The following is a 26,266-nucleotide window of genomic DNA, read 5'->3' as shown; positions in this document are numbered from 1 at the left end:
TAATGGGGAACTTTAATAAAAACACAGTCAGGTTCTGGATGGAAAATAAGCCAGGTTTAAATGTTAACGAGGAAATACAAGTCCCAGTGAAAATCTGCACTGTGCTGTATGAAATGAGTCTGTGGAGACTGGCATTATGGCAGAGTTCATTTGACTTATTGGAGGCATCTATTAGTGCAAAACGCTTCCAAATGGAGAGGAAAATTGGTTTGCTGGGTGTTTTTTCCCTCAAAATGCTGATGTGAGTTTTTAAGGAGAGTTGTCCTTTTTGTGTGCCCTGATGCCAGGTCTTGGCAGGGAGATGAGGGCATGGGAATGGGTTCATGTCAGCACTGGGCTCGTGGGCCATGGTTTTGGTGTTGTACCAGCTCAGGTGCAGAACTGGACTGTGGCAGAGATGTTGCCCCCTAAAAATGGGAGATGCAGAGGCACTGTCTCCAGAAGGACTGGGTTTACTTTGGGTGGGATGGCTGTCATAGAATCATAGAATTGATTGGGTTGGAAAAGACCTCCAAGATCATCAAGTCCAACCCTTGGTCCAACTCCAGTCTCTTTACCAGATCATGGCACTCAGGGCCACGGCCAAGCTCACCTTAAAAACCTCCAGGGATGGGGAATCCACTCCCTCTCTGGGCAGCCCATTCCAATGCCTGAGCACTCTCTCTGCAAAGAAGTTTTTTCTGCTCTCCAACTTCAATTTCCCCTGGCAGAGCTTGAGCCCATCGTGCCCCCTTGTCCTATTGCTGAGTGCCTGGGAGAAGAGACCAACCCCCACCTGGCCAGAACTTCCCTTCAGGCAGTTCCAGACAGTGCTGAGGTCACCTCTGAGCCTCCTCTTCTCCAGGCTAAACACCCCCAGCTCCCTCAGCCTCTCCCCACAGCACTTGTGCTCCAGTCCCTTCTCCAGCCTCGTTGCTCTTCTCTGGCCCCGCTCCAGCCCCTCAATCTCTTTCCTGAACTGAGGGGCCCAGAACTGAACACACCACTCAAGGTGTGACCTCACCAATGCAGAGTCCAGGGGAAGGGTCATTGCCCTGGGTCTGCTGGCCACGCTAGTTTTGTCCCTTAGGAGGTGAGGTTGTTTGGGATAATCAATAATGAAGCAGGTATAAATCCAAGCACCTACAGCACCTTCAGTTTGGTCTCTTGTCCTCTCCTCAAATCACTCCCCTAGAACCTCCCCTTTCCTGCTCCCTCCCCTTGCAGATGGTGTGGGAAGGGAGCAGCCACAGCCCTTATGTTGGAAGCATCAAGCAGGACCTTTGGGGGCTGCTGCTCCTGTAGATATGAAGGACCTGGGTCACTTTTGATACCAGGTGAACGCAGCACAGCCTAATTAGTGGTCTCCTACTGTTATTAACCTCTGACTCAGGCAGGCTATTTTTTAACACAGGTGCAAGAAGTTAATACTAGTGCTAATGGCTTCCTATCCAAGGCCTTAATGAAAGCCATGCAGGGACCAGGCTTTTCATCAATATCTTTCAAACTTTGAACTTGAAATTATCCTCTCCCCTCTGCTTTTTTATTGTTGGCTTTCTGCCTACTTTTCTGCCTTCTTTCAGACATTCTGGCCCCATGGTGCAATCTGGTCAGGAGGGCTGGCAACTGCCTGACCCATGGCAGGGCTGACACCCCATGGCATGCAGATAAATGGACCCATTTGGCTACATGGGTCACCATAGCATCTCCCACCAGGTGATGAGATGTAAGCTTGGAGAGCAGGATAAAAGTGGAATGCATTGGACTGGGAGAACAGATAACAGGGAGATACTGTGTTAGGGAGGAACCTTGGTCTTGGTCTTACTTGAACCAAACTCCATGAGAATTACACAGGTGTGGCAAAGCATTTATATGTACTGTGTTCAGTTCTGGGCCCCTCAGTTGAGGAAAGAGATTGAGGGGCTGGAGCAGGGCCAGAGAAGAGCAACGAGGCTGGAGAAGGGACTGGAGCACAAGTGCTGTGGGGAGAGGCTGAGGGAGGTGGGGGTGTTTAGCCTGGAGAAGAGGAGGCTCAGAGGTGACCTCAGCACTGTCTGGAACTGCCTGAAGGGAAGTTCTGGCCAGATGGGGGTTGGTCTCTTCTCCCAGGCACTCAGCAATAGGACAAGGGGGCACGATGGGCTCAAGCTCTGCCAGGGGAAATTGAAGTTGGAGAGCAGAAAAACTTCTTTGCAGAGAGAGTGCTCAGGCATTGGAATGGGCTGCCCAGAGAGGGGGTGGATTCCCCATCCCTGGAGGTTTTTAAGGTGAGCTTGGCCGTGGCCCTGAGTGCCATGATCTGGTAAAGGGACTGGAGTTGGACCAGGGGTTGGACTTGTTGATCTCAGAGGTCTTTTCCAACCCAATCAATTCTATGATTCTATGTGCCATTTTTGCAAGTACAGATGGAGTAGGATTTGGGCAGCTGATGTGTTGCTAAGATGCTTGAGGAGAGGAGGAGAAGGTCCAAGGATGACACTCATTCATCCAGGTGCTGCCTCAAGAGCCTTTGCCCAAGGCAGGAGCAGAGATGGTGGAGCAGCCTTGTCCTGCGGTGTGATGAAGGGATCACAGCCTGCCAGTTTGGGGTGATGGCCGTCGATTTCTGGGGTGTTTTCTTCTGTCTGTAGCACTCCTGACTTTTGTGCAATGCAGCTGCAGGATCCTGTTGTGATGTCTGGTGACAGAGGATAATGAACTCAGGCTCTGTGCCTGGATTGTGCTCTTTTAAACCAAGAATTCATTTTTTATTGGAATACATTTTTCTTTTAAAAAATAAGCCTGTTTAAATAAATTTGAAATTATGACAACCTATTTTAACGCTTAAATTTACTATAATCTATTAATCATTTAAATAACTCCCATCAAGGATTCCTCCTCAAATATTAATGAGCTGAAGGGTGCTGCTTTTACAGTGATATGTCAGATCAGGAGGAAAACATCTCTAACTCTAGCTTTCTAAATGTCACAATGTCACATTCTTAGTATCTATTATTTTCACTCTTTACAATGGAGCAAATGCTGGTATTTACATTTTTTCCAAATGTCAGTGTGTTGAGTTCCTGTTGTGCATAAAAGCTTTTGCCTTAATTACTCCTAATTTCACGTTAGCAGGCAGGTGCAGGGAGAGTGTTTTCTTCCATTTCAGCTGGTTCATTCCAAGTTGAGAAGCCATGGGGAGCTGGGAAAGCGGGCGAGCTTGTTTTCCCCTTCCAGCCCATGAATAAAGACCAGGTGGGAGAGGAGGAGATCTGCTGTTTCAAACCCTCCCAGCTCCCAGGACCGGCTTTTCAAAGGGGATCCATGTCCCTAAACACACAGCTCAGCAGTTAGAGGGAATTCCAGAAGTGCTTCTGGCATCCTGGTGGCTTCAACTCCTCTTGCTGTTGCTTCCCTTTGGCATCATGGAGCTCTCAGTGTCCCTCTGCTCAGGACACTCCAAGTGCACCAATTGCTGCCAGAAATACGGCCCGTGCTGAGCACAAACACTCTGCCAATCCACTGCTGTGGCTAATGTTGCCTTTGATTAATCAAATCAGTTTGGGAGGATGAACCTGGTTCCTGATGCAGATTTTGCCCCCCCGCCTCCCCTGCAGCCAACTCACTTAAGGCGGCCTAATGAAATTAATTAACAGCAAATTTAAAATGTTGCTTTTCGGCACTGTAATTGAATTCCAGTTTTTATTTGAAGGCAGCGTGAAACAAGCAAAATAAAGATGTTAATTTGCAGAGTGAGCCGGGCTCTTTCCCACTGCCATCAGAACACATGGCTACAAATGGGATGGAGCGGGTGGGCCTGGCTGGACTGTTCCCACAGGGCAGAGGCAGGAGAGAAAGCTGTGCCTCATTGGAAAGCTCATCATGGTTTTTATGGTCATTCCAACAAAATCTGCTATTTTCAAGAAAATTATCTAATAGCCAAATGGCAGGCTGGAGCTGATGGCTGAGATCAAGGTGGTGTGAGATGGTCATCAAGGTGATCTGGCAATGATTAAACCAGTGCCCATCTCTCCTAGGGATGGGTTGGTGTGACCCTCTCTTTGGCTGAGACTCAGCCACAAGATATTCCTGAAATTTTGGAGTGAAACAGGTGAATTTGGTTTCATTTGGCATTTAGGGTCCTGGACCATGTGTAGTGTCCCTGTCCTCAGCTGCTCCTCCTCCTGGGGTATCTTCAGCCCAGCTCTGTTGATCTGTCCCATTGCCCCTGAACACTGAAGTTAAAAGCACTTAGGGAAAGTCAGGGTGCTTGGGCAGAAGCTGCAGGTACCTCTGCAGGTCTTTGGGCTGAGTCCCACGTGGAGAGCTGTAAAAATGTATTGGAGACTGAGAAGCTGAAATCACCTCAATCAAAGTCAGAGCTGCAGGTGCAATCACAGCCATGTGCATGTTTCACTGTTCACAAAGGATGGGAGATACTTTGTCTGCAATAGTTCCTGACGTGGTCCCAGTGATCCCATCAGTGCTGCTGAGAAGTTGTCCTGTATCCTCTGCTCCCGATGTCTGCAGCTGCGTTTAACATGAAGTGTGGGTGACACCTGTACAAATTAGAGCTGGAAGGATGTTGCTGGGTTCTCCAGTTCTGGCCCTGAGATGCTGTCAGTAAGTCCTGTCTCCCTGCACCACCTCTGGATTTCTGGGGAGGCCCACATCTGGGTTATAACTAGAAATATCATTTTGCTCTCCTTTAACCCTTCAGGTTGTGGTTTGTATAGGGGCAGCCATGGTGCTGGCAGGAGGTGACTGGAGGGAGCCTATTTTATGCATCTCTTGGTCCCTCCACCCATTTTTTCGGGAAGAGGTGAATCTCCCCATCAGCCCTCTCCTCCACATTTCCCCCTTGACCAGCTTTGCTTTTGCAGAGATCTCAGGCAACACGGATGACATCCCACTGGTGCGCTGGCGGCAGCAGTGGCTGGAGAACGGCACGTTGCTCTTCCACATCCACCACCAAGACGGGGCCCCCAACCTGCCCGGCTTTGACCCCACAGAGGAACCCCAGACTGAGTCGGCAGAGGAAGAGCTGAGGATCCTCCACATCTCAGTCATGGTATGTGATGGGAAGGCATCCCCTGTTTAGCTGTCCAGAAGCCTCCAGAAAATACAGTGGTTTTAAAAAAGGCATTTATTTCCCCATCTGCTCCAGCTGCCCTAGGATGGGGAACTGAGCCTGCCTTCGGGGTGGTCAAGTTGCCCTGGGCACCTCTCTTCAAGATGCTTTAAAGCTGAGCTTCTTTAAACCTCTTCCTTAGTTTGCATCACTTGGAAAATATATTCACAGGGTGTCTTTATCCCTGGGGATTCTGTGCTTTGAAGGTCTCAACCACCCTAACCCAGGGTTAATCCCCATTGACTTTGTCAGGAGCCCTTTCCCCAGTGGATGGTGCCTGCTGTCCCCTGCTCTGACACGTGGCGGGTGTCACGGTGCCACCAGGCACTGTCACCACCACTTCTATCAGCGTGGCAGCCCCGTGGCTGTGGTTTCACAGCCAGAGCATCCCATGTGTCGAGCTTGGACAGCTCTCCTCCTCCCCCCAGATACGCTGAGACAATGTTTTGATTGCAGAGAAAGGAGAGGTCTGTGTGTTGGAGGTGGATCTGTGGTGTGTTGGTTGTTTTTTGTTATGCTGGAAAAAATTTGAAGAATTCTAAAATTTTTTTGTGCCACTGGAAGATAATTAGCCAGAGACAATGTGCTGCCGAGGCTGCAAACAGGCTGTTTAATGGTGCCTACCCTAATGAGAGCTTCAATTGCTCTTCCAGATTGCAGCCCCAGGCCAGGTTTCTCCTCCATCATTTGTGCTTGATTAGTCTCGAGGAAAAAAATCACTTGCAAAGCCACTCCCAAAAACATCTTACACCATTATCTCTATTTTATTGTACATTCCCAGCTGCTCCTGAGAGGGTGCATCACCTCCAGAGAGGCTGGCCCTGCTTTGCTGACTGGTGGTCTTGGTCTTCCTGGGTCCTGCTGGATCCCAAGATCAAGGCAGGAGTGCCTGGAACAAGGCTTGTTATTAAGATGATGAAAAGAATGTCTGCAACTCATTGCTCTCCTACCAAAATTTGCAAATACAGATTGAGTCCTCCCTCTGCCCCTTTTTCTCCATCTCAGCTCCACTCCAGCATCATCCTTTCATCCTGACAAACAGATTTTGTGCCAGGAGTCAGGATCACGTGAAGTGTTCAAGGCTGATTTTCTTTCTTTCTTTCCTGTGTGGTTGCCAAGAGAAGAAGTGTGAGCAAGGGGCTGTATCCATCGTGACCAGGGTCCACACATGAGCTGTGGGAGGAGCACTCCCACACTCATCCCGGTACAGGGCTCCTCACAGCCCAAGTGTGAGTGCTGCATTAGGGGGATGAAGGCAGAACGGGATTTCTGTGCTCCCAGGGAGGGGAACCAGAGGCCTGAGGTACTGCCCTGACCCCCTCACATGTGCAGTGGGTGCAGGAGACTTCAGCACTTCCTTTCATCTTCCTCTCAGAGCCTCTTGAAATCTCAAAAGGCCACAGGCAGCTTTTCCTCAGGGAAAGTTTGAGCTCTTGGACTATCAGGGCAGAAGTCGATTTCAGTAAAATAACAAGTCTTTTTTGAGGCTCCACAGCGGCAGTTTGAAAAAATGAGCGTCCACCAGACTCGAGCCCCAGCTTGGTCTTCCCTGTTTGTCAGCACAGGTGTGTGGCAGAACTCTCTGGTGTGTGAGGGATTTAATGTGCATACAGAAGGTGAAGGAAAGCCAGGAATGCCCCAGTATTCCTCCCACCTGCTCGTCTCCCCATCTGCAGGTGGGCCTTTTCCCAGGGTGTTGGAGAGCCATGACATGGGAGGCCATCTCCAGTAGGGCTGGGGATAGCCCCCACTTATTTGGGCATCAGAGGAGCTCCTAGGGATTGAACATGATAAGGAATTAGGATCTGACTTTACCACTAAAAAAATCTACATGAACACAGCCAGGCACTTTTTACAAGGGTGTATAGTGATGGATTTAAACTGAAAAGAGCAGGTTTAGATTGGATATTATTGGAAATCCTTCCCTGTGAGGGTGGGCAGGCCCTGGCACAGGTTGCTCAGAGCAGCTGTGGCTGCCCCATCCCTGAAAGTGTCCAAGGACAGGTTGGACAGGGCTTGGAACAACCTGGGATAGTGGAAAGTGTCCCTGCCCATGGCAGGGGGATGGAACAAGGTGACTTTTAAGGTCTCTTCCAATCCAAAGGATTCAAGGATTGTAGGATTCAGTGCCAGTTTTAAGCCTCAGCAAGAGATTTCCTGACTTCCTGGCTGCAGACTGCTGGCCAGAGAGTGTGCCAGCCAGCTCCCCCCACCTCTGTGGGACTGCTGGTGTCCTTAATCACTGGAGTTTGTTTGTTCTTTCTTTTTTTTTTTTTTTTGCTGTTCTAAGTAAAGCTTGGAAGGAGGCTCGGAGTGTGCATCACAGCTCCATTATCCTGGAAATGAAAGAGAGTTAAACTGTAATGGCCATTAAACTTCCTTTTTCAGCTGCCTCTCCTGCTTCTCATTCAATAATTTCCTTAATGTTTTATCCTAATGGAGCAGATTATTACTATTATTATATTTTACCAAGATCACCTGTTGCATAGAAAAGAGGAGGGAGACCAGAGTCGTGGATGGACACAGAGCTCCTAGTTGGCTCTGCATGGTTTTATTGTTATTATTGTTATTATTGTTATTATTATTATTGTTATTATTATTGTTATTGTTATTATTATTATTGGCAGATTGTGCGTACGGGGCCAGTTTTGGGCTTTCATCTCACTGCCTCTGTCTGTGTGCAGTGATGGTGTCTCACAGGAGGGTGGCCTGGGGGACTGTGGTGAGATGACAGGGCTAGGTGCAGTTTTGGGGTCCATCCCTGTATGGCAGCAGCTTTTCAGCCTCTTTCCCCCAAGACATTCCCCAAACAACACTTCAATCATCTGTCTCTCTTGAGCTGTGATCTCCTTTAATCTGTGCTGCAATTTCTGCAGGATGCCCTGGGAAAAGCTCCCAAGATTGAGAGTGACAGCACTGAAACCAGTTGGAAATGGGTCAGAAAAAGTTGCCCTTAGGAGCATTTGCCTGGAATAAATCTGATCTCTGTTTTCAAAGGCGTGTTGCAGGAGAGCAAAACAAAACACGCTTTGCTTTAAATGGTCCTTTTTCATGCCTCGGTGGTGTCTTCAAAGCTGGTCCAGCCCGAGGTGGGATCCAGCTGGGAGCGCTTGGCCAGCACTGGGTGCTGCTGGTGCCAGCATTCTCTTATCAGCATGACCAGCCTCCTCTTGCCAATGCCTTTGCTTTGGTCCCCCCTGGAGCGTCCCCAGGGTGTTTGTGTCCCCAGGGGTGGCTGGCGCTGGTCCCCAGCCGAGCCCTGCTCGTGTTTGTGCCCGCAGGGAGGCATGATCGCCCTGCTGCTGTCCATCCTCTGCCTGGTGATGATCCTCTACACCCGCCGGCGGTGGTGCAAGCGGCGCCGGGTGCCGCAGCCCCAGAAGAGCGCCAGCGCCGAGGCGGCCAACGAGATCCACTACATCCCATCGGTGCTGATCGGGGGCCACGGGCGGGAGAGCCTGCGCAACGCCCGCGTGCAGGGCCACAACTCCAGCGGGACGCTCAGCATCCGTGAGACCCCCATCCTGGATGGCTACGAGTACGACATCACCGACCTGCGGCACCACCTGCAGCGCGAGTGCATGAACGGCGGCGAGGACTTTGCCAGCCAGGTCACTCGCACCCTGGACTCGCTGCAGGGCTGCAATGAGAAGGCCAGCATGGACCTCACACCAGGTGGGCATGGGCTGGGCTGGGTCCTTTCCAGCTCATCTTATCTCCATTGTTCCATGCACATGTGTTCCACTGAGCATTTTCCCTGTTTCTCTGGGTCTTCGTTGGTGGACTTCTGAAGGCACTTCCATTGCTGGGAGGCCTTGCAGCCAGTTGAGAGCAGCTACTGCTGATTAGCTGGGACAATGCAGGGTGGAGCTTTTATGGTGATTCATAGAATCATAGAATCAGTTGGGTTGGAAGAGACCTCCAAGATCATCAAGTCCAACCCTTAATCCAACCCCACTTTGATTACTAAGTGCCATGTCCAGTCTCACCTTAAAAACCTCCAGGATTGGAGAATCCACTCCCTTCCTGGGCAGGCCATTCCAATGCCTGACCACTCTCTCTGTAAAGGACTTCTTCCTGATATCCAACCTAAACCTCCCCTGGCAGAGCTTAAAAGCCCATGCCCTCTTGTCCTACTGTTGGTTGCCTGAGAGAAGAGACCAATCCCCACCTGGCTACAACATCCTTTCAGGTAGTTGTGGGAAGTGATAAGGTCTCCCTTGAGCCTCCTCTTCTCCTCCTCTTCTTCTGTGGCCTGATGAAGAACCAGAATAGTGCCCCCTCTGAGCTACTCCATAGTGACCCCCAAAATTCCCTTCTGTATCCCTGGATTTCTGGTGTCTTCTTCAGATGAGGTTTTTAGTAGCAAAATTATACTTGCCATGGATATGATTCAGAGTTAATGCTGCTTTCTGATCACCCGCAGGGAACCTTTGAGGTTTGTAACAGACTTTTTCTTTGGCCATATTACTAACTGGGCCATCCACCTGGAGCCTTCTCAACTGAGACATGGTTTGGGAAGACCAGAGTGTTGTGCCTAAAGGAGTTTTCTTCACAGATGTGGGTATAAAGAAGTGCCCTGAGAGGCTGAATGTTAAATCTTAGATTTTGGCTAATTAGGTGGAGGTGCCAACTGTCTTAAGGATTTGAGTTTCTCCTGAGGGTGCATTGGAGGCAGATTAGCTCATTGGCTGTGGCACCCTGATCACCTCAGGATGATCTGGAGTTGGACCCAAGGAAATCTTTCTCTTACCTCCTTCCCTTTTTAAAATCTATTCCTGAAAGATTTTTGCCTTCAATTCTTCCTGCTCAGGGAGCGACAATGCCAAGCTGTCCCTGATGAACAAGTACAAGGACAACATCATTGCCACCAGCCCCGTGGACTCGAACCACCAGCAGGCCACGCTGCTGTCCCACACCTCCAGCAGCCAGCGCAAGCGCATCAACAACAAAGCGCGAGGTAGGGCGGTCCCTGGGGTGGGTGAGGTGCTTTGGGCTTCCACCCACCCTTATTCCAGCAACTCATTCTCTCCTGGGATGAAGAAATAGGGCCAGCATTGGGCAAGAGCATGGAAAAGAGGATTTGGGTGGGGAAATGCAGAAAATGTGGTACCTGCAGGGATGCAAATGATGTTGGGCTGCTGGTTGCAAAGATGCAGAGGGTGTTTGCCGTGGTAAATATTTCAGGGTACTGGCATAGCCATGGGGAAAAGTTTCAAGGTAGTGGGGCATGTGGCAGGGTGGGTGTGGATGTGTGAGGTGGGAAAGGGAGAAGATGCTGTCCCTGCTGCACCTGGCAGATGGGGCTTCTCATCTTCAATGCAAGGCTTTTCTTGAAGGGTGATGTAGGATGCCAAGGCTTGGGGTGGCACGGTGCCAACCCCTCCATGACTACACTCAGTGTCCCCTGCAGCTGGCTCAGCATTTCTCAACCCCGAGGGGGACTCAGGGACAGAGGCAGACACTGATCCCCAGCTGACCTTCTACACGGACCCCTCACGGAGCCGGAGGCGCAGCCGAGGTGGGTGGTGAGCCATGACCCTTCTTGCCTTACTTGCTGTTGCTTCTCTGTGTTTGGAGACTTTCCACTGGCAAAAGATGGAAAGCCAGGTGCAATCCCAGCTGCCTCAGGCAGCCGCCGGTCCCTGCTCCGCAGTGGGCTGCTGCTCCTCTCTGGTGGAGCTTCTCAGCAGAGGATGAAATGTATTCTGATGTTTTGCTGGAGGCTTCTGCCAGGCACTGGTGTATATTAATGAGTGACACGCTTCAAAGGCCGGCCCGAGCGTTCCCATGCTGCTGCTCAGCACGGAGCTGCCGCGGGTTCGCTCCAGCACCGTGCACAGACGGGCTGTATGTGCAGCAGAGCATGGGGACAGCCTCGGTCCCTAGGCAGGAGTCCTGCCCCACTGCCCTGCTCCATCCCTTCGGGAGGTTTTCTCCTCCCAAGAGGAGAGTTAGTGTCTGTTTTCTCTCATGGAGCCTCGTTTGCTGGATGATGCCTTGTCTTTCTGGGAGTGGCAGGACTAGGAGCCATCTCCTTCTGCTGGTGCTGAGAGGCTGTTTCAAGCTTTGTTTGCATTCAGGTTTTTTTTTCCACTCAACTTCTTCAACTGAGAGATTAAAAGTCAAAGACCTGCATGCCCTGAGCAGTCAGGGGTCTCCAGTGCTTTTACAACAGCATCCAGGAGCCTGTTGTCATGACAAAATTAACCTGAGTGAAGCTGAGAAGGAGAGGGGAAACCAGGATAGTGCATTTACCTTTCTTCTCCTCAATATCTCAGCTCTGCTTTAAAGCTCTGCTGCTGCAAAGTTCTCAGCATGCTGTGGTGCAGGATGTGGGAGAGCCTGGGCTCCAGGGGGTCAGGAAGTCCCTGCTGCAGTGAGTGAGAGGGAGGGTCCCATTGCAAAGACTGCTTCATGCTCTTCAACATCCAATTGAATTGATTGATTCCGGATTTCCAGGGGCTGGGCAGGGTCTCTGCTCCCCAAGGTCCCCGCTGCACCACACGGTCTTCCTGGGTCCTGCAGGTGTCAGGTTTGACTGTGCTTCCATGTTTTACAGTGGGGTCACCCCGGAGCCCTGTGAACAAGACCACGCTGACCCTCATCAGTGTGACAAGCTGTGTCATCAGCCTGGTGTGCTCTTCCCACATGAACTGCCCCCTTGTCGTCAAGATCACCCTCCATGTCCCTGAGCACCTCATTGCTGATGGTGAGCATCCCACAGTCTTACCCAGCCCTTCCTGCCTCATTGTGTGAGGTGTGATGGAGGAAAGGAGGGCATGACAGAGGACAAGTGCAGGATGGGGAGGATGAGCATGCATGGAGAGCACCAGTGTGGGACAGAGGGGATGGGCACAGGGCAGAGAGGATGGGTGGAGGACAGAGGTGACTGTTATGGGATAGAGGAGATGGGTCTTTGACAGAGGGGACAGGTGTAAGATGGAGGATACCAGTGTGAGAAAAAGGGATGGAGGAGTACAGGATGGAGGGGATAGGCATGGAACAGAAGAGACAGACACAGTACAGAGATGGTTGTTGTGGGACACAGGGCATGGTGCAGAATGGACAGGATGGGCATAGGACCAAGGAGACTGTTCTGAGATGGAGAGGATAGGCATGGGGTGGAGGGAAGGGAGTGAAATGGAATGGAATGGAAAAGAATGCAATGGAAAGGAATGGATTATCATGGAATGATGGACAGTGTGGGACAGAGGGATGAGACATGAGACCAAGGGGATGGGTGTGGATGGGTGTGGGGTAGAGTTGGCTGTTGTGAGACAGAGGGGAGAGACACAGGGTGAAGTGAACTGTCATAGGATAGAGGAGAGAGGTATGGGATGGAGGGGACTATCATAGGACAGAGAGGGTGAGCACAGGACAGAGGATTCATTGTGGAACAAAAGGTTCTGTTGTGGGACAGAGGGCACTGTCTCAGGATGGAGTGAATGAGCAGCGGATGGAGGGATCCATCACAGGATGGGGGGAAATATCATGGTGTGGAGGGGTCCTTTATGGATGCAGGAGATGATCATGGGATGGAGGGGCAGCAGCAGGTTGCCCCTGCTGACTGCCCTGGTCTCGGTGCCAGGGAGCCGGTTCATCCTGCTGGAGGGGAGCCAGCTGGACGCCAGTGACTGGCTGAACCCGGCACAGGTTGTCCTCTTCTCCCAGCAAAATTCCAGCGGGCCCTGGGCCCTCGACCTCTGTGCCCGGCGCCTCCTTGACCCCTGTGAACACCAGTGTGACCCTGAAACTGGTAGGTGGTCCAGGGACTGGGGAGGATTTTGGGGCTCGCCTCTGCTGCCTCAACCTGGCTATGATGGGAAGATGCTTCCCCACCCTGTTCCGTGGGCAGTAACAGAGCTGCCAGGTGCCCTGGTGTGGCTGCAGGCTGTGTTTGGCAGGGAAGCACATGGAAAGCCTTGTCCTCCCATGTCCCTCATGTCCCTCCCTTTCTCTGTAGGCGAGTGTCTCTGCTATGAAGGTTACATGAAGGACCCTGTACATAAGCATCTCTGCATCCGGAACGAGTGGGGAACGAACCAGGGGTGAGTGTGTCTTCCACAGCATGCCCAGGCTTGGACTGTCCTCACATGAGCTGCTGGGCTTCAACAGCAGCATAGTAGGGCTGTGGTAAACTTCTTGGATGAAAGATCTGGAGGCATCTTGCTGAGTTGTAAGGTCAGTGCATGGCTGGGCTCTGCATCAGGTCTGCCGGAGGCGAGGATTTCTATTCTTTGAAATAATCAGAAATGATGTAGAAGAGGCCGTTGTCACATTTTAGAGTAAACACCCCCTGGAGAAGATGGAGATTGTTTCTCCTCCCCATGTGAAGACTCCCTTTGGCATCCTGCGCTTTGTGGGGCTTTTGGTCTGGGTGTGTGAGGCATCAGAGGAGGGCTGAGGTCATGCTGGGTCCCCAGTAAAAACTGGGCAAATTAGATGCTTTGATGCCTTGGCTGAGGGAACAGAGCAGTTGCTCTCTGCTCCACAGCTTTACATCCCTGCAAGTGCTAAGAAAATTTTTCTGATGTTTCAGCAGCAATTTGGTGGTGGACTCCAAGCATTCCCATCTATCTGTGACCCTCAGGGGATGCTCCATCTGGTCATTAACACTCATGAGTCTCTGACATGCAGTTGAAGCCTCCCAGGCATGGCTGGAGGGAGTGTGCAGAAACCCAAAGCTCCCCAAATCCAGAGGTCCCGCATGCACCAGCACCTCCATGCCCTTGTTTTTTCCCCTTGTCTGACTGTGCTGCAGCTGGATCAGCAGTGGCCCTGCACGTTCAGGATGCCCTCTCTGAAGTTATTAGTCTTCACAGTGGGAAGGGAACAATCATCAAAGGCTGGGCTTGGTGGCACCCCTGCGGTGCGGCTGCGCTGGAGGATGGCAGCGGCGGGGGGCTGTCTGTGCTGGCTGGCCCCGGCTGTGTCCCTTTGAACTGGGGCCTGGGGAGAGCACCCCTGCTCTGTCTCCACCCTCCTCTCTGGTTTTTATCATTTTAAAGGCAATTTAGCAATTAAACCCAGTATGGAGCACCCGCTGTGTGAGACAAGGGTGGTTGTTGCTGTGAGTGTCCTGAGCCAGAGCGATGCCTCTGACACAGGTGGCTCTGTGATGGGGATGTGCTGCGTGGTGTGGTGAAGGTCACCAAACTCCTTCAAGGTACCACTGCTGGGGTGGGAAAATACAGGCAGAAACACAGCTCCCTGTCCTATTTGTCCTCAGGGGACATGTGTCTAACAGGGATGTTCCCAGATCCTCTGTGACCACCTTGTAAGAGGCACTGAGCAATGGAGTCTGGGGCGTTGAAGGGGGTACTCCCTTGCCAGGGATTTGCCTGTTTTGGGATGTGTTGTGTTTAGGAGTGTCTCACAGTGGGCTGAAAAGACCCCCCTGGCCACCCAGCCACACATGTGCAGGACCTTGCAAAGAGCAAAGTGGCAAGTGACTTTGTCCATTGAGGCAGGTAATAAAAATGGATAAGCACTGTGGAGAAACATTTGCTTCTTCCCCTCTACTTTTCCTTTGCTCCTGGGTGTGGATCTGCAGCTTCACACTTTTCCTCCTATGCACGTTTCTCTTCTCTGCCTTTTTCCTGATTTAGCTGCTTCATCATCTTAAGGGAGAGTGGAGAAAAAGCTGCTCTCAGGTGAATTGGTAGAAAATATAGGTGGTAACAAACAGGAGAGAGCCAAGGGCAAGGCCGGACAGAACCATTCCTGAAGCCCTCTGGATCCATACACAGCTCCAGAGCCAGCTTTGGTCTGAGCAATGCCAACTCAAAAAGTGCTCAGGACCCACCTTGTTCCTCTGGGTGATTCGGGGCTGCTTCTCAGACCCAGTTCCAATGCAGATACCCCCCCAGGAGCCTTCTCCATTGTGGTTGAGCCTCTCTCTGCCTTTCCTCCTGCAACAGTTTTCATACCTGGCCAGTCCAGAGCTTGTTTTGTGTCTCTTCTTGCATACCAAAGTTTGCTATGACGAATTATGCGCACTTTTCTGTTTGGGGTAGAGAAACCTGGCAAATCTCTTTTTTCCCCAAGGTGCAACATGGTCCCAGACCAGGGAGCTGCCAAAGTCCTCCTGCCCTCCTCTGGGTTCTCAAGAAGGCTCTGATGCTGCAGTACCAGGGCTTTTTCAACACCACCCTTAGAGAGCTCCTCTCTCAAGCTGCTTGAAACCAGGGTTGTTTTGTGTTTCTTTCTTGAACTTGTCAGGTTTTTGTTTCAGGAAATGGTAGCAGCTGAAACCACACTTCACCATCCCTGCCTGCAGCTTCCACAATTTTTAGGGGTTCTGGAAAGCGTGTCCACACTAAGCATCGTGATGCTTGGCTCAGCTTGGTGTTTAATGAGGATTTTTTCCTTCTCTGCAGTCTGTTCTGATGTCCAGGTGCTGTTTGGTGCAGTCCTGCCTGCAAGGGCTTGTGATGCTAGAGGTCCCTTCTACCTGTCCATGGTGTCCTCTGTGAACTCTTGGTCTCCATAGGGTCATGACTGTGATGAACTCTCTTTAGTCCGGCAGAACCACCTTGTCAGAGCCTGTTTAACTGAATAACTTGTAACTTTAAGCTGGTATTTATGTTTTCTGGGGTGGAGGTTGAGCTGCCATGCTGGTTTTTGTCACACTCACTCATCAGCTTGCTCCCAACTCTAATCCAACACGGTCACCTGCAGGCTCACCTGAAAGAGATGTCTGCGTGTCTTCTGCTCTCTCCCCCTATTCCAAGGTGAGATAACTGTGCCTGAATCATTTCTGACCACTGTCTAATATGCTCCTAAACCCTCCAGTATTGGAGAGATGTGCTGCCACCATGGGTCAGGCCCTGGAGAAGCCACGTTGACTCTTGGCCAACAAAGCAGGACCAAAGCTTTGCCAAATTGTCGGTGCACTTGGGAGCGACATGTCCTGGTTATGCCCTCTTCTGTTTTCCCAGGGTGGCTTTTTGATCTGAAAACTCATTTCAACCCTTTGGTTTAGATAGTTTTGCCGTTGGTTTGTTTTTATTTACAGTGATGACAAGTCGGTGTCTGTTCACTCAGCAGCGTCTAATTTTGCTCACAAAGGCGAGCTCGTCTTTGCGCTTTATTGGCGATGGCAGCGAGAGGCTTTGTGTGTTGTGTGTATTTTGGGTACCAGACTGAGATCCACGCCTCCGCAGTGCATCTTTTACCCAAGGCATCCAGACCCTAAATCTTCATCAGTTTTTCAGAAAATCTGATCTTTTTGATCATGGGTAGCAGATACATTTGATCAGCTGCTTTTTTTTTTCCCCCTGTGCTGCTCTTCAGCTGTTTTAAACAAATCTGTCTGGTGCTGTTTGTGTGTTCACAGTCTGTCTCCCTACTTTGAAATGCATTGTTAATTAGCTGCTTTTCGGCTCTTACTCTAATTTTCCTGGGTGAGATGCAGTTTCCAGCAATCCAACCAGCATTTCCTCATCTTTGCTCATCAAACCCAGTTTCTGTGGTTCTTTTTGTGGTATGACTTGGCCAAAAATCAAATCAGCTCATTCTGCCTTTAGTTAATAAACTGTTACCTGCCCGCATTTGTACTTACTTATCTCAGCCCTTGGATCCATCATGAATGGTTCCCCCTCCCCACATGCTGTTCTTGTCTGGGTGCCCTTTTCAGACTCCCTCGAGGAGATTTAATGTGCTCTGCATTTAAAGGGTCTTTATCAGTGTGCTCTTTCAACTTGTAATGGGCTTCACCCTGGCACAGGGAGGTTTTAAGCCAGTTAAATGTGATATGGCAAATGCATCTGGCTGGGCACTCTCATCCTCTTGTAACACTTGGCAAACTGGGCCATCCCAGCCCTGCTCCCATGCAGGCCAAGTGACCTCTTTCTCCCCCCTTGCAGATGTTTTTTCCAGTGCAGGACCTGCACTAATGCAGTAGCCCATGCCCTGCTCACCCACCTCCCCTCCCCTGCTCTGCCTTCCCCATGAGGCCTCTTCTCTTCTGCACACACCCCTTCCTGGCTATGCACCTGCTCCTCTTGTCCCAGCCCCACACATTATCCACTCTCCAGAGGAGCCAGGGACACACTGAAGTGACAAGGACAGCACTTTGCCTGCTTAAAGTCTTTCTCTTTTTCTCCTTTTTTTCACCACTCCTTTTTCTCTCTCTTTTTTAATTTTTTTTTTTTTGCCTCTCTCCATCTCCTGCTGTGTGCCTCGGCTCTGCAAGTTTGAAGGACAGCCAGATAAAAAGCTCCTCTTTCTTTCAGATCCTTTCACCAAACCACCCATCCGCCTCCTCCTCCCGCCTCTTTCTCCTCGCAGATTTACGGGCAGCCCAGGGAGAAAGTGCCGGCATTAGCATTTTTAATAAAGAGCTGCTTGCAAGGGATGGCAGGGGGCGGGGAGCTGGGAAGGGGAGAAGCAGCTGAAGCCCGAGCAAAGCTGTTGCAAAGCAAAGTGAAGTTGGGGAGGAGCCACAACAAGCATGACCAATGGGAGAAATCGGCAGCTCGGTGCTCGTGTCACATCTGCTCTCTGCTCTTCCCGTCAGGGTGTTGTTGGGCCGTCATGTGTCCCCACCTTGGTGTCCTGGGGTGCAGCTGCTGTGGGGATGCTCTGGTTTGTTCTCCCTGGGCTTAAACTCCTGAAGTGTCAGTGAAGGGATGTGGGGACCGCTTTTGTCTGTGCCATTTGCTGCCAGCACACACTTGTAACTGTGCTTTGGTGCCATCCTTGTGCTGCACCCTGGATGGAGACCCCCAGGAGCACCTTCTCCTCCAGTGGCATTGCAGCCACGCTCACATGCACCGACTGCTCGTGGCTTCTGCAAAGATTCTCTCCTGCAGTCCATCCTGACAGCTCCCCTCAAACCATCTGCTCCGGGTTAGCTCATTGTGGTTACATCCTGCCAGCATTGGGGTTTGATTCCTTATCCCACCCGTCTTCTCTGGAGGAACTTTGCAGAGTACAGCTCTTGACACTGGAAGTCAGTCTGGCCTCATCCCCTCGGGGCTGCAATTTCAGTGTGGCTGGGGGCCTCTTGAGGTGGTTTGAAGCATCACCAGCAGCACCATGTTCAGAGAGCTTAGTCAGTGTTTCTTGCACTTCCACTCAAGCCCAGATGTGGAGCAAAGCATAGCTGAGGGTCCATCTGGAAAAAGCCAAGAGGCCTGAAAATTGTCCTGGGGATGCACTGACAGCGCTTTGTCCATGGGAACTTGCTGAGTGAGTGTGGGGAGTTTGCTGGTTCTCAGCTGCCCTGTTGTTTCAGATGCCTGCCTGAATGCCAATGCTTGTAGGGAGCCAAGGGCTGTTATTTCTGGCCCATTTAATCCAACCTGATCAACTGCAGGGCTGCTGATCAGCCCCACTTTTCTCTGTGAGCTCTGAAGGCCACACAACCAAATACCCACCAAGAACAACAAGAACCAAGCAAGTGATCACAGAAAGCAGAAAGGGAGACAGGCACATGGGGAAGCATTCATTGTGCATGGGCGAGGAAGGAGGAGGTGAAACAGTGGCAGAGGCACAGGGGCCAAAAGGCAGCAGTGGAGGGGGTGAGGTGTGTCTGGGAGAGCAGATGTCGCCCCATCCTCTGCAACAGAAGGTGCAAGTCAACAAGAGTGTGTGGGTGGAAATGTCAGTGCTGAGCTCCTGGAGAGCTTCCTCAGAGATGAGGATGGATAAGTGTCTCTCCTTGAGCTGGAGTTCTTGTGTGGAGGATCTCTCAGGGCTTACCCTCAGTGGATATCATGTCCTCCCAGGCCCAATGGTGCCTGGAAACACTGGCTCTCCCCTGCCATGTAGACTGAATGTTACTGTTAGTGGGGCTTTTTTGACCCTAAATAAAGGCAAGGTGGGACAGGCTATGGAAATGCCACACAGTCCCTTCCTGGAGCACAGAAACCTCTTCCCTGTCTCAAAGCCATCGTTGCATTTTACAAGGATAGGTATGGATAGGACAAGGGGGAACAGGTTCAAACTGACAAAGGGCAGGTTTGATTAGATATGAGGAAAAAATTCTTCCCTCTGAAGGTGGTGAGGTCCTGGCACAGGCTGCTCAGAGAAGCCACAGATGCCCCATCCTTGGAAGTGTTCAAGGCCAGGTTGGCTGAGGTTTCGAGGAACCTGATGTAGTGGAAGTTGTCTCTGCCCATGGCAGCAAGTTTGAAATGAGATGATCTTTAAGGTCCATTCCAACCCAAACATTCTACGATTCCGTGGTTCTGTGATCACAAGAATTTTAGCCACAGCTGGAAATTGCAACCTGGGTGCACACAACATGGCCCAGGTGCTGATTTCAGTCTCCCAGGTGGGTCCACACACACTGGCTGCGTGTCCTGGATGCATTGACATCCATGGGCTGCCAGATGTGCTGCCTGGCAGAGGTCTGGCAGCCACCGTGTCCCTGCAGCCCCTGCCCCAGCACTGAGCTCTGCTGCAAGCCCAGAGCAGCTCTTCCCATCCCCTTTTCCACGGGAGTTGGTGCAGAACAATACCTCGCCTTGGCTTTTGTTCCCAGCCCAATGTGCTCCTCAGAAACAAGAATAAAACCCATCTGCAGGAGCGCTGGAAGGCGGAGGCGTGAGGCATTCAAGGTGTTGGTGAGACACAAGGAGCACATCTCTTTCTGGACGAGGCTGACCTCATTCAGGGCAATCGGATCTGCAGGCTGAATGTAATCCCTCGCTCCCAGCCGACCGACCGGGAAACCGGCATTGTATCCCAGCGAGGAAACGAGACGGCGCGCTGTAATCCTGCAATCAGGATTTTTTGTTATTATTAGTTTTGTCCTTGCTGAAGTAACTTCAGATTAGAAATTAAAGTGCTTGTGCAAGAGAGCTGTAATTGCCTCTGGAGAAAATCCCCAGGTTTGTCGGCGGCACCTGATACTCTCACCCTGAATTTTAACAGCAGTGATGGGATGGAAAGTCTCTCTCTCTCCCCAGCCCTGAGCTCTTGCAAAAGCTATTTGGAGTTTTAGGGTTTGGGAATAGGGTTCATGTTGCCTGATTCAAAGCCCATCACACTTGGGTCTCTTGTCAGCCTTGCTCTGCAAGTGGTGCTCTGGAAGTGGGTCTGTGATGCTGGGGGTGCATGTTCCAGAGGTGTCATGGCCATGGGTGTCCCACTGAAGGGCACCAGCCACCAAATCTTGGTAGCTCATCACTCATCACCCCCTGCTATCTGCGTCAACAGGGATGGAGGAGATGGGGCCAACAGCTCTCCAGCCTCCTGCTTGACTCCAAGTTTCCAGCTTGTCTTCCATCCCTCTTTTCTAGGCTTCCTTAGCTCCCCTCCCGGAACATTGAAACTCAGGGGGAATAAGGCAGGTGGTGAAACTATGATCCTGAATCTGACATGCTCCCTTTGCAAAAGCCTCACAGAATGAGAGTTCAACTGCAGTTGGGTTTCTTTTTACCATTCAATAGCTGTGATGCAAACCCCTAAAACAAGACCAGGCAGGCAGTACCCAAGCACACAGGGATGTGAGGATGTCTGGAATGCACTGCACTCCAAAGTAATGGATGCAATACACTGCTGGCCCATTGGCAGGTTGGGGCTGGGGTGAGGATCTGATGTGGTAGGGATCCCAAGATTATAATCTTGAATCTGGGGCTATTTTATCCCATTGTCCTGCCTTGGTTTTCGTTATCTTATCCCTCTGCATGTGTTGGGGAAGTGTTTTGAGCTGTGAGCAGCAGTGGGGACATGATGGCAGTGTGATGCTCCTGGGTTTTTCTTTCCTAGGCCTTGGCCATACACCATTTTCCAGCGTGGCTTTGACTTGGTGCTGGGTGAGCAGCCATCTGACAAGATTTTTCGGTAAGCAGCAAGTGCAACCTGGTCAGCACATTTTGGGGCTTAAAATATGCCTCAGGGTGTGCAGGCGTGCAGGTAGCCCAGCTGGCAGGGCTGAGCACAGCTGTCCTGTGCCACCTCCTGGGGACATGTGAGCATGGCTGGGGAGGTCCTCCTACAGCTGTCATGTGGGATGCTGCATGCCCAGCAGTCAGTTCCTCCTCTCTTCTCACTGTGAGAGCAAGATTTAGGCTCTGAAGGAGGATTTCTATGGAAAATGAAAGTCCCTTCTTTTTTATTTATTGCCTAAGTTACAAGTGATTTTTGGGTGCCATTTGGGTCCATTTAGAGGAGCCACATCATTTTACCCTGCTCATCCACCTTTGTTCAGGCTGGCATCCCTGCAAGGCAGGGGGGAGGTTCAAGGGCTTGGTTTTGGGCAGAGACAGCCCTCCAGGCTCAGCATTTCCCTTCTTTCCAGCCTTTGCTGCTCTCCCTGGCAGGTTCACCTACACCCTGGGGGAAGGCATGTGGCTGCCCCTGAGCAAGAGCTTTGTCATCCCACCAGCCGAGCTGGCCATCAACCCCTCAGCCAAATGTAAGACTGACATGACAGTGATGGAGGATGCAGTGGAGGTCAGGTAGGTGCAATGGCAGGGTGAGAGTTTAGGAGGCTTTTCAGCAAATGGAGCTGAGATCCTCATTTATCCCATGTTTTGCAGGTGATGTGTATACCCATTAACCTGGCCCTCTTTGGTACCTGCAAAGCTGAGCCTTTGGAGGTATCTCCCATTGACTCAGTAGCTCCTGCATCCCTCTAAAAGCTTGGCTGCCATCCAGTTCACTGTCAGCGCGAGGGAAACCTGAGCTCTGGAAAAACCCACGCAGCAGCCACGGTTGTGCATGCATTCACAGCATCTCACTGGAGCAGTGACACATCTCCTCCTTCTCCTCCTGACAGGGAAGAGCTGATGACCTCCTCCTCCTTCGACAGCCTGGAGGTCCTCCTTGACTCCTTTGGCCCTGTCCGTGACTGCTCCCGGGACAACGGGGGCTGCAGCAAGAACTTCCGCTGCATCTCGGACCGCAAGCTGGACTCGACGGGCTGTGTGGTGCGTGGGCCCCCAGGGACCTGTGAATCTCCTTTGGTGTGAGCAAGGAGGGGAAGGGCAGAAAGGGAATCCTACCTCCCTTACCGTTGCTTTGGGTGGATATTTTGGGGTTGATTTCGTAACAAGAAGATGGTTTTGGGCCGGCATCTCCTTTGTCACTGCATGCATGGACAAGGGAGTGAGAGTCTATCTCCTTGTTGGCTCTCTGGGAGGTCCCTGTCACCATCAAAGCTGCTCTGCCCCATTAACAGAGAGCTCTGTAGGGCTGAGATGCCCATCTGTGATGCCATCAGAGCTGGGCATTGGGGTGGAGAGGCTGTGAGTGTGGGGCAGCCAGTGGGTTTGGACAGGGCAGCATTGCCTTGGTGATCACTGTAGCTGGGTGCTGGTGAGTGGGGTTGATGCCAGCACATACGTGGGTGGGGGGTGGCTTAGGGGACTCCCACTCCCCAGGGCTGCAAGGTGAAGGAGGAGTATCTGCAGCTGTGGATGGTGTTGCTGCTGCCTGTCTCACAAGCTCTGGGCACTGCTCGTGCTGCAATTTCCATTGGAGAGCAACTGGAGTTCTCCCCTGCATCTCAGCCCCAGGGCCAGATTTCTTCTCTGGGGGTTTCACCTCTTGCTTCCCCCACCCCTGCCAGTGCCCAACGGGACTGAGCCCCATGAAGGATGGCACAGGCTGCTATGACCGTCACGTTGGCGTGGACTGCTCTGATGGCTTCAACGGGGGCTGTGAGCAGCTGTGCCTGCAGCAGATGGTGCCCCTGCCCGAAGACCCCCTGCTCTACAACATCCTCATGTTCTGTGGGTGAGTGACCCAGCACCCCCAAGGTGCCTTGCAGCATTGCTGCTGCCACCCTGAACTCCTAGGGTTGGGATGGAGGGGGTCTCCTCTGTTCCCAAGGTCTCTTCTGGGGTGCCCTCATGGCCACCCCCACTACTGGGGGCTGCAGCTGATGGTGGGACCTGTGCCGGCTTCCCAGGTGCATTGAGGACTACAAGCTGGGCACAGACGGGCGGTCGTGCCAGCTCATCTCGGAGTCGTGCCCTGAGGGGGGGGACTGTGGGGAGCCCCGCGAGCTGCCCATGAACCAGACGCTCTTCGGGGAGATCTTCTATGGCTACAACAACCACTCCAAGGAGGTGGCACCAGGGCAGGTGCTCAAAGGGACATTCAGGTAAGTTGGTTTTCGTCAAGAGTAGTCATCTTTGTGATCTGTTCTCAAAGGAAAGGCTTGGTGCCAGGTGATTTTCTGGGTTGGATCACCAGCTAGCAGGGATGATCCCAGGCATTTCTCCTGTCCTCCAACCCTGCCCTCCTCTCTGCAATTAACTTCCAGGCAGAACAACTTTGCCCGAGGCCTGGAGCAGCAGCTGCCAGATGGGCTGGTGGTGGCCACAGTGCCCTTGGAGAACCAGTGCCAAGAGGAGCTCTCTGACCCCACACCTGACCCTGAGTTCCTCACTGGTGAGTGAGTCCAGCCAGACCCACACCTCTCCCATCTGCCAGCATGCCCAGCTTCAGCACCTAAACCTCCCAGGAGGGGTTATATCTCATCTAGCTTTAGCATCCTCCACTTAACTGCAGCAGCAGCAGTGGTAAAAGGAAGGCATTAAAAATAAAGGAGAGGCAAAGCCTGTAAATTAGTGGCATGGTGTAAAAGCTCAACCATCCATTGAATATTTGGGGCATTTGCCAGAGGAAATTTTTCTTTTTTTCTCCAAGGCAAAAAAAGTTTTCCAGCTACCTTTAATTTGATTTCTTTGCCAACATAACAAAGCATTCAAAATCTGCCCCCACTAAACCAAAGGGTTTTGGTTTGCTCTGCCAGAGCATGGTGGGCCATGAGCAAAAGAGTTATCACACATTCCTAGACTGCTTTCAAGGATTTAACTGTCTTCCACCAAGTGACCAGAAATCCTAAATAGCCTTTTTCTTGGTGTTTGTTTTTGTTGGCTGAAGTGGCCCAGGACATCAAGTAACTACTAAACAAGAGATGTGGCTAATGACGTGTTCTGGCTCATATGAGACCTTGTTTGTTTGGCAGAGCTTCCAGGAAGATTTTGGAGAGCACCCATGGACTTCACCCAGTGTGTGATAGATGCTGGTTGTGCTGACAGAGTGCCTGGCAGTGTAGGTGTGTGTGCAGGCAGATTCAGGCAGGGAGGAAGGTGCCAGTGGGTTTTGGGGGCTGAGCTACCCCAAGAGAGCTGTGTTGGTGGATCACTCCTGCTTCCATGGAGATGCTCAGTTCTGCTTGGAGGTGCTGGAGGACACCTGCATTCCAGTGGGGTTCTCCTGCCTGTGACATGGTAACATGGATGTAAGGAAGACACTGCCACCACTGTGCCAGCATCACAGCTGTGTCGGTGGACCAGGACTTCGTGGCAATTATGCTGGGAAGGCAGAAGCCAGTAAATTATCCTATTCATTTCCCACTGCTCTGCTGGCTCTGTGGCTGATTAAGGCAAAAAAAAAAAAGAAAAAAAGGGAAAAGAAGTAAAATATTCTCTGCTTGTCAGAAGCAGATCTGGATATCGCTGTGAATACACAAGAGGCAGAGCTGCTGAGTAAGGAAGGGCTGTTTTCTCATAAACACTTTGCAGGGAAGAGCAAGGCTTTGAAGCTGTCGGGAGCAGCCAGCACCGAGGAGAGAGAGGCGCTGGAAGGCAAAGGATCTTATCCTGCTTATTCTCCGCCTTCAGTTCTTGTTAGAGGGGGGGATGCCCACCGTTATCCTCCTGAACTCCTGCTGGGTGCCTGTTTAGCAGCAGAGTTTGCTGCTTTGCTGCCAAGCGGAGGCGTGACGTGTTGGCTGTGCGGCAGCAGAGCTGCGAGAGAGGCGGTGGCTGTGTCCCAGCATCCTGGTGTGCCACAGCAAGGTCACCAGAATCACAGCCATGAGCACCCTTCACTTCCTTTTCTGGGCCTTTGTCCAAGGCTTGGTGGCCTCTCTGCCCCTCTGCTCATGGAAGCTGAGCTGCCATGTGTCTTGGGCAGGAGTAAGTGACCACCCAGCTCTGGTCTCCATGAATTTCTGACTTCTGTAACTCACAGTTAAACAGCTGAAGAATAAGATGTCTTTGCCTGGAGAAGGACAAACCCTGGGTCCTGCTTAGCCCCAGAACTGCTGTAATGTCCTGAGGGAACATCAGCATCAACTTGCTGTGTCCACTCATCTCAGTCCCAGTCAAAGGGGACTCAGGGCCTCTTGGCTGGTTGCACTTGGGCACATGTGGCGTGACGGTGACCGTTCCTAGGCCTGCAAACAGCTCATTAAAAAGCGCAGCTCTCATTAGTGAAATCATTAGCACACCTGGGCATGTCTTGGGAGCGGGCACTGGGAAGGAAGCAGAAGGGGATGCAGGAGGAGGCTCGTTATCTGCCCAGGCAGAGCCCCAGGACGGCAGCATGAAACGAGCCTACGTGTTTTCCTTCAAAGCCATCATTTTAATTGCTGGGGCACAGCTGACCCTCAGCTCTGAATACCTCCCTGGGGGGACATGGTGTGTGCACAACCCCTTTTCCCTGGCTTCTTCCCACCTTCCTGGCTGCATTGCCCCAGGCAGGAAGGGCTGCAGCCATCCCTGTGGGGAGGCATCCCTGGGCTGTGGCACTGAGCCCTCGTGTCCTTTCTCCGGCAGGGATGGTGAACTTCAGCGAGGTGTCTGGGTACCCCCTCCTGCAGCACTGGAAGGTGCAGTCTGTCATGTACCACGTCCGGCTCAACCAGATGACCATCTCCCAGTGTAAGCATTTGGGGATGGGGGAATAGGGGAAAAGGGGCAAGAGAATATATAGCCTTTTGTTGGCAGGTGATGGGCTCAGATGTTGGTTGCCCATTGCAAGTGTGTAGGGAGTTGGCAAGGACAGCTGAGCAGACTCCGGGTTCTGAGCATCTCCTCCATCTCTTCTCCTTCCCAGCCTTCAGCAATGCCCTCCACTCTCTGGATGGGGCCACTTCCCGTGGAGATTTCGTGGCACTGCTGGACCAGTTTGGCAACCACTACATCCAGGAGGCAGTGTATGGCTTTGAGGAGTCCTGCTCCATCTGGTATCCCAACAAGCAGGTCCAGCGGCAGCTCTGGCTGGAGTATGAGGACATCAGCAAAGGTAGGAGCCCTACTTGTCCGCAGGAAGGATCTCCACAACCAGCCCATGGGAGTGGGAAGCTGGGTTTGCTTTTGGCATAGCAAGGAAAACACCCATCCCATCTCATCCTGTTGTTTACACCCTGCTCTCACACCCTTGGAAGGCAGGCAAAGGACTCCTGTGGACTGCAGCAGGCAT

The 26,266-nt window shown here is 51.7% G+C and overlaps 1 protein-coding gene across 1 annotated transcript in view; it reads left to right on the top strand.

Moving 5' to 3' along the window:
• Positions 1-26,266, top strand: part of ASTN1 (astrotactin 1) — a 56,990-nt gene that overhangs the window by 17,022 nt on the left and 13,702 nt on the right. The window contains exons 2-16 of the mRNA XM_071564890.1: positions 4,842-5,029; positions 8,371-8,764; positions 9,903-10,049; positions 10,503-10,610; positions 11,652-11,801; positions 12,681-12,848; positions 13,056-13,140; positions 20,813-20,887; positions 21,367-21,504; positions 21,825-21,975; positions 22,617-22,783; positions 22,959-23,153; positions 23,316-23,443; positions 25,621-25,725; positions 25,901-26,089. Of these exons, the coding sequence (XP_071420991.1) occupies positions 4,842-5,029; positions 8,371-8,764; positions 9,903-10,049; positions 10,503-10,610; positions 11,652-11,801; positions 12,681-12,848; positions 13,056-13,140; positions 20,813-20,887; positions 21,367-21,504; positions 21,825-21,975; positions 22,617-22,783; positions 22,959-23,153; positions 23,316-23,443; positions 25,621-25,725; positions 25,901-26,089 (2,388 nt within the window). The remainder of the gene's footprint in view (positions 1-4,841; positions 5,030-8,370; positions 8,765-9,902; positions 10,050-10,502; positions 10,611-11,651; positions 11,802-12,680; positions 12,849-13,055; positions 13,141-20,812; positions 20,888-21,366; positions 21,505-21,824; positions 21,976-22,616; positions 22,784-22,958; positions 23,154-23,315; positions 23,444-25,620; positions 25,726-25,900; positions 26,090-26,266) is intronic.

The sequence above is a fragment of the Pithys albifrons genome, chromosome 10 (assembly GCF_047495875.1).
Source record: "Pithys albifrons albifrons isolate INPA30051 chromosome 10, PitAlb_v1, whole genome shotgun sequence".
NCBI lineage: Eukaryota > Metazoa > Chordata > Aves > Passeriformes > Thamnophilidae > Pithys > Pithys albifrons.
Note: the sequence above shows the minus strand (reverse complement) of the source record. Positions and strands in the feature narration are given on the sequence as shown.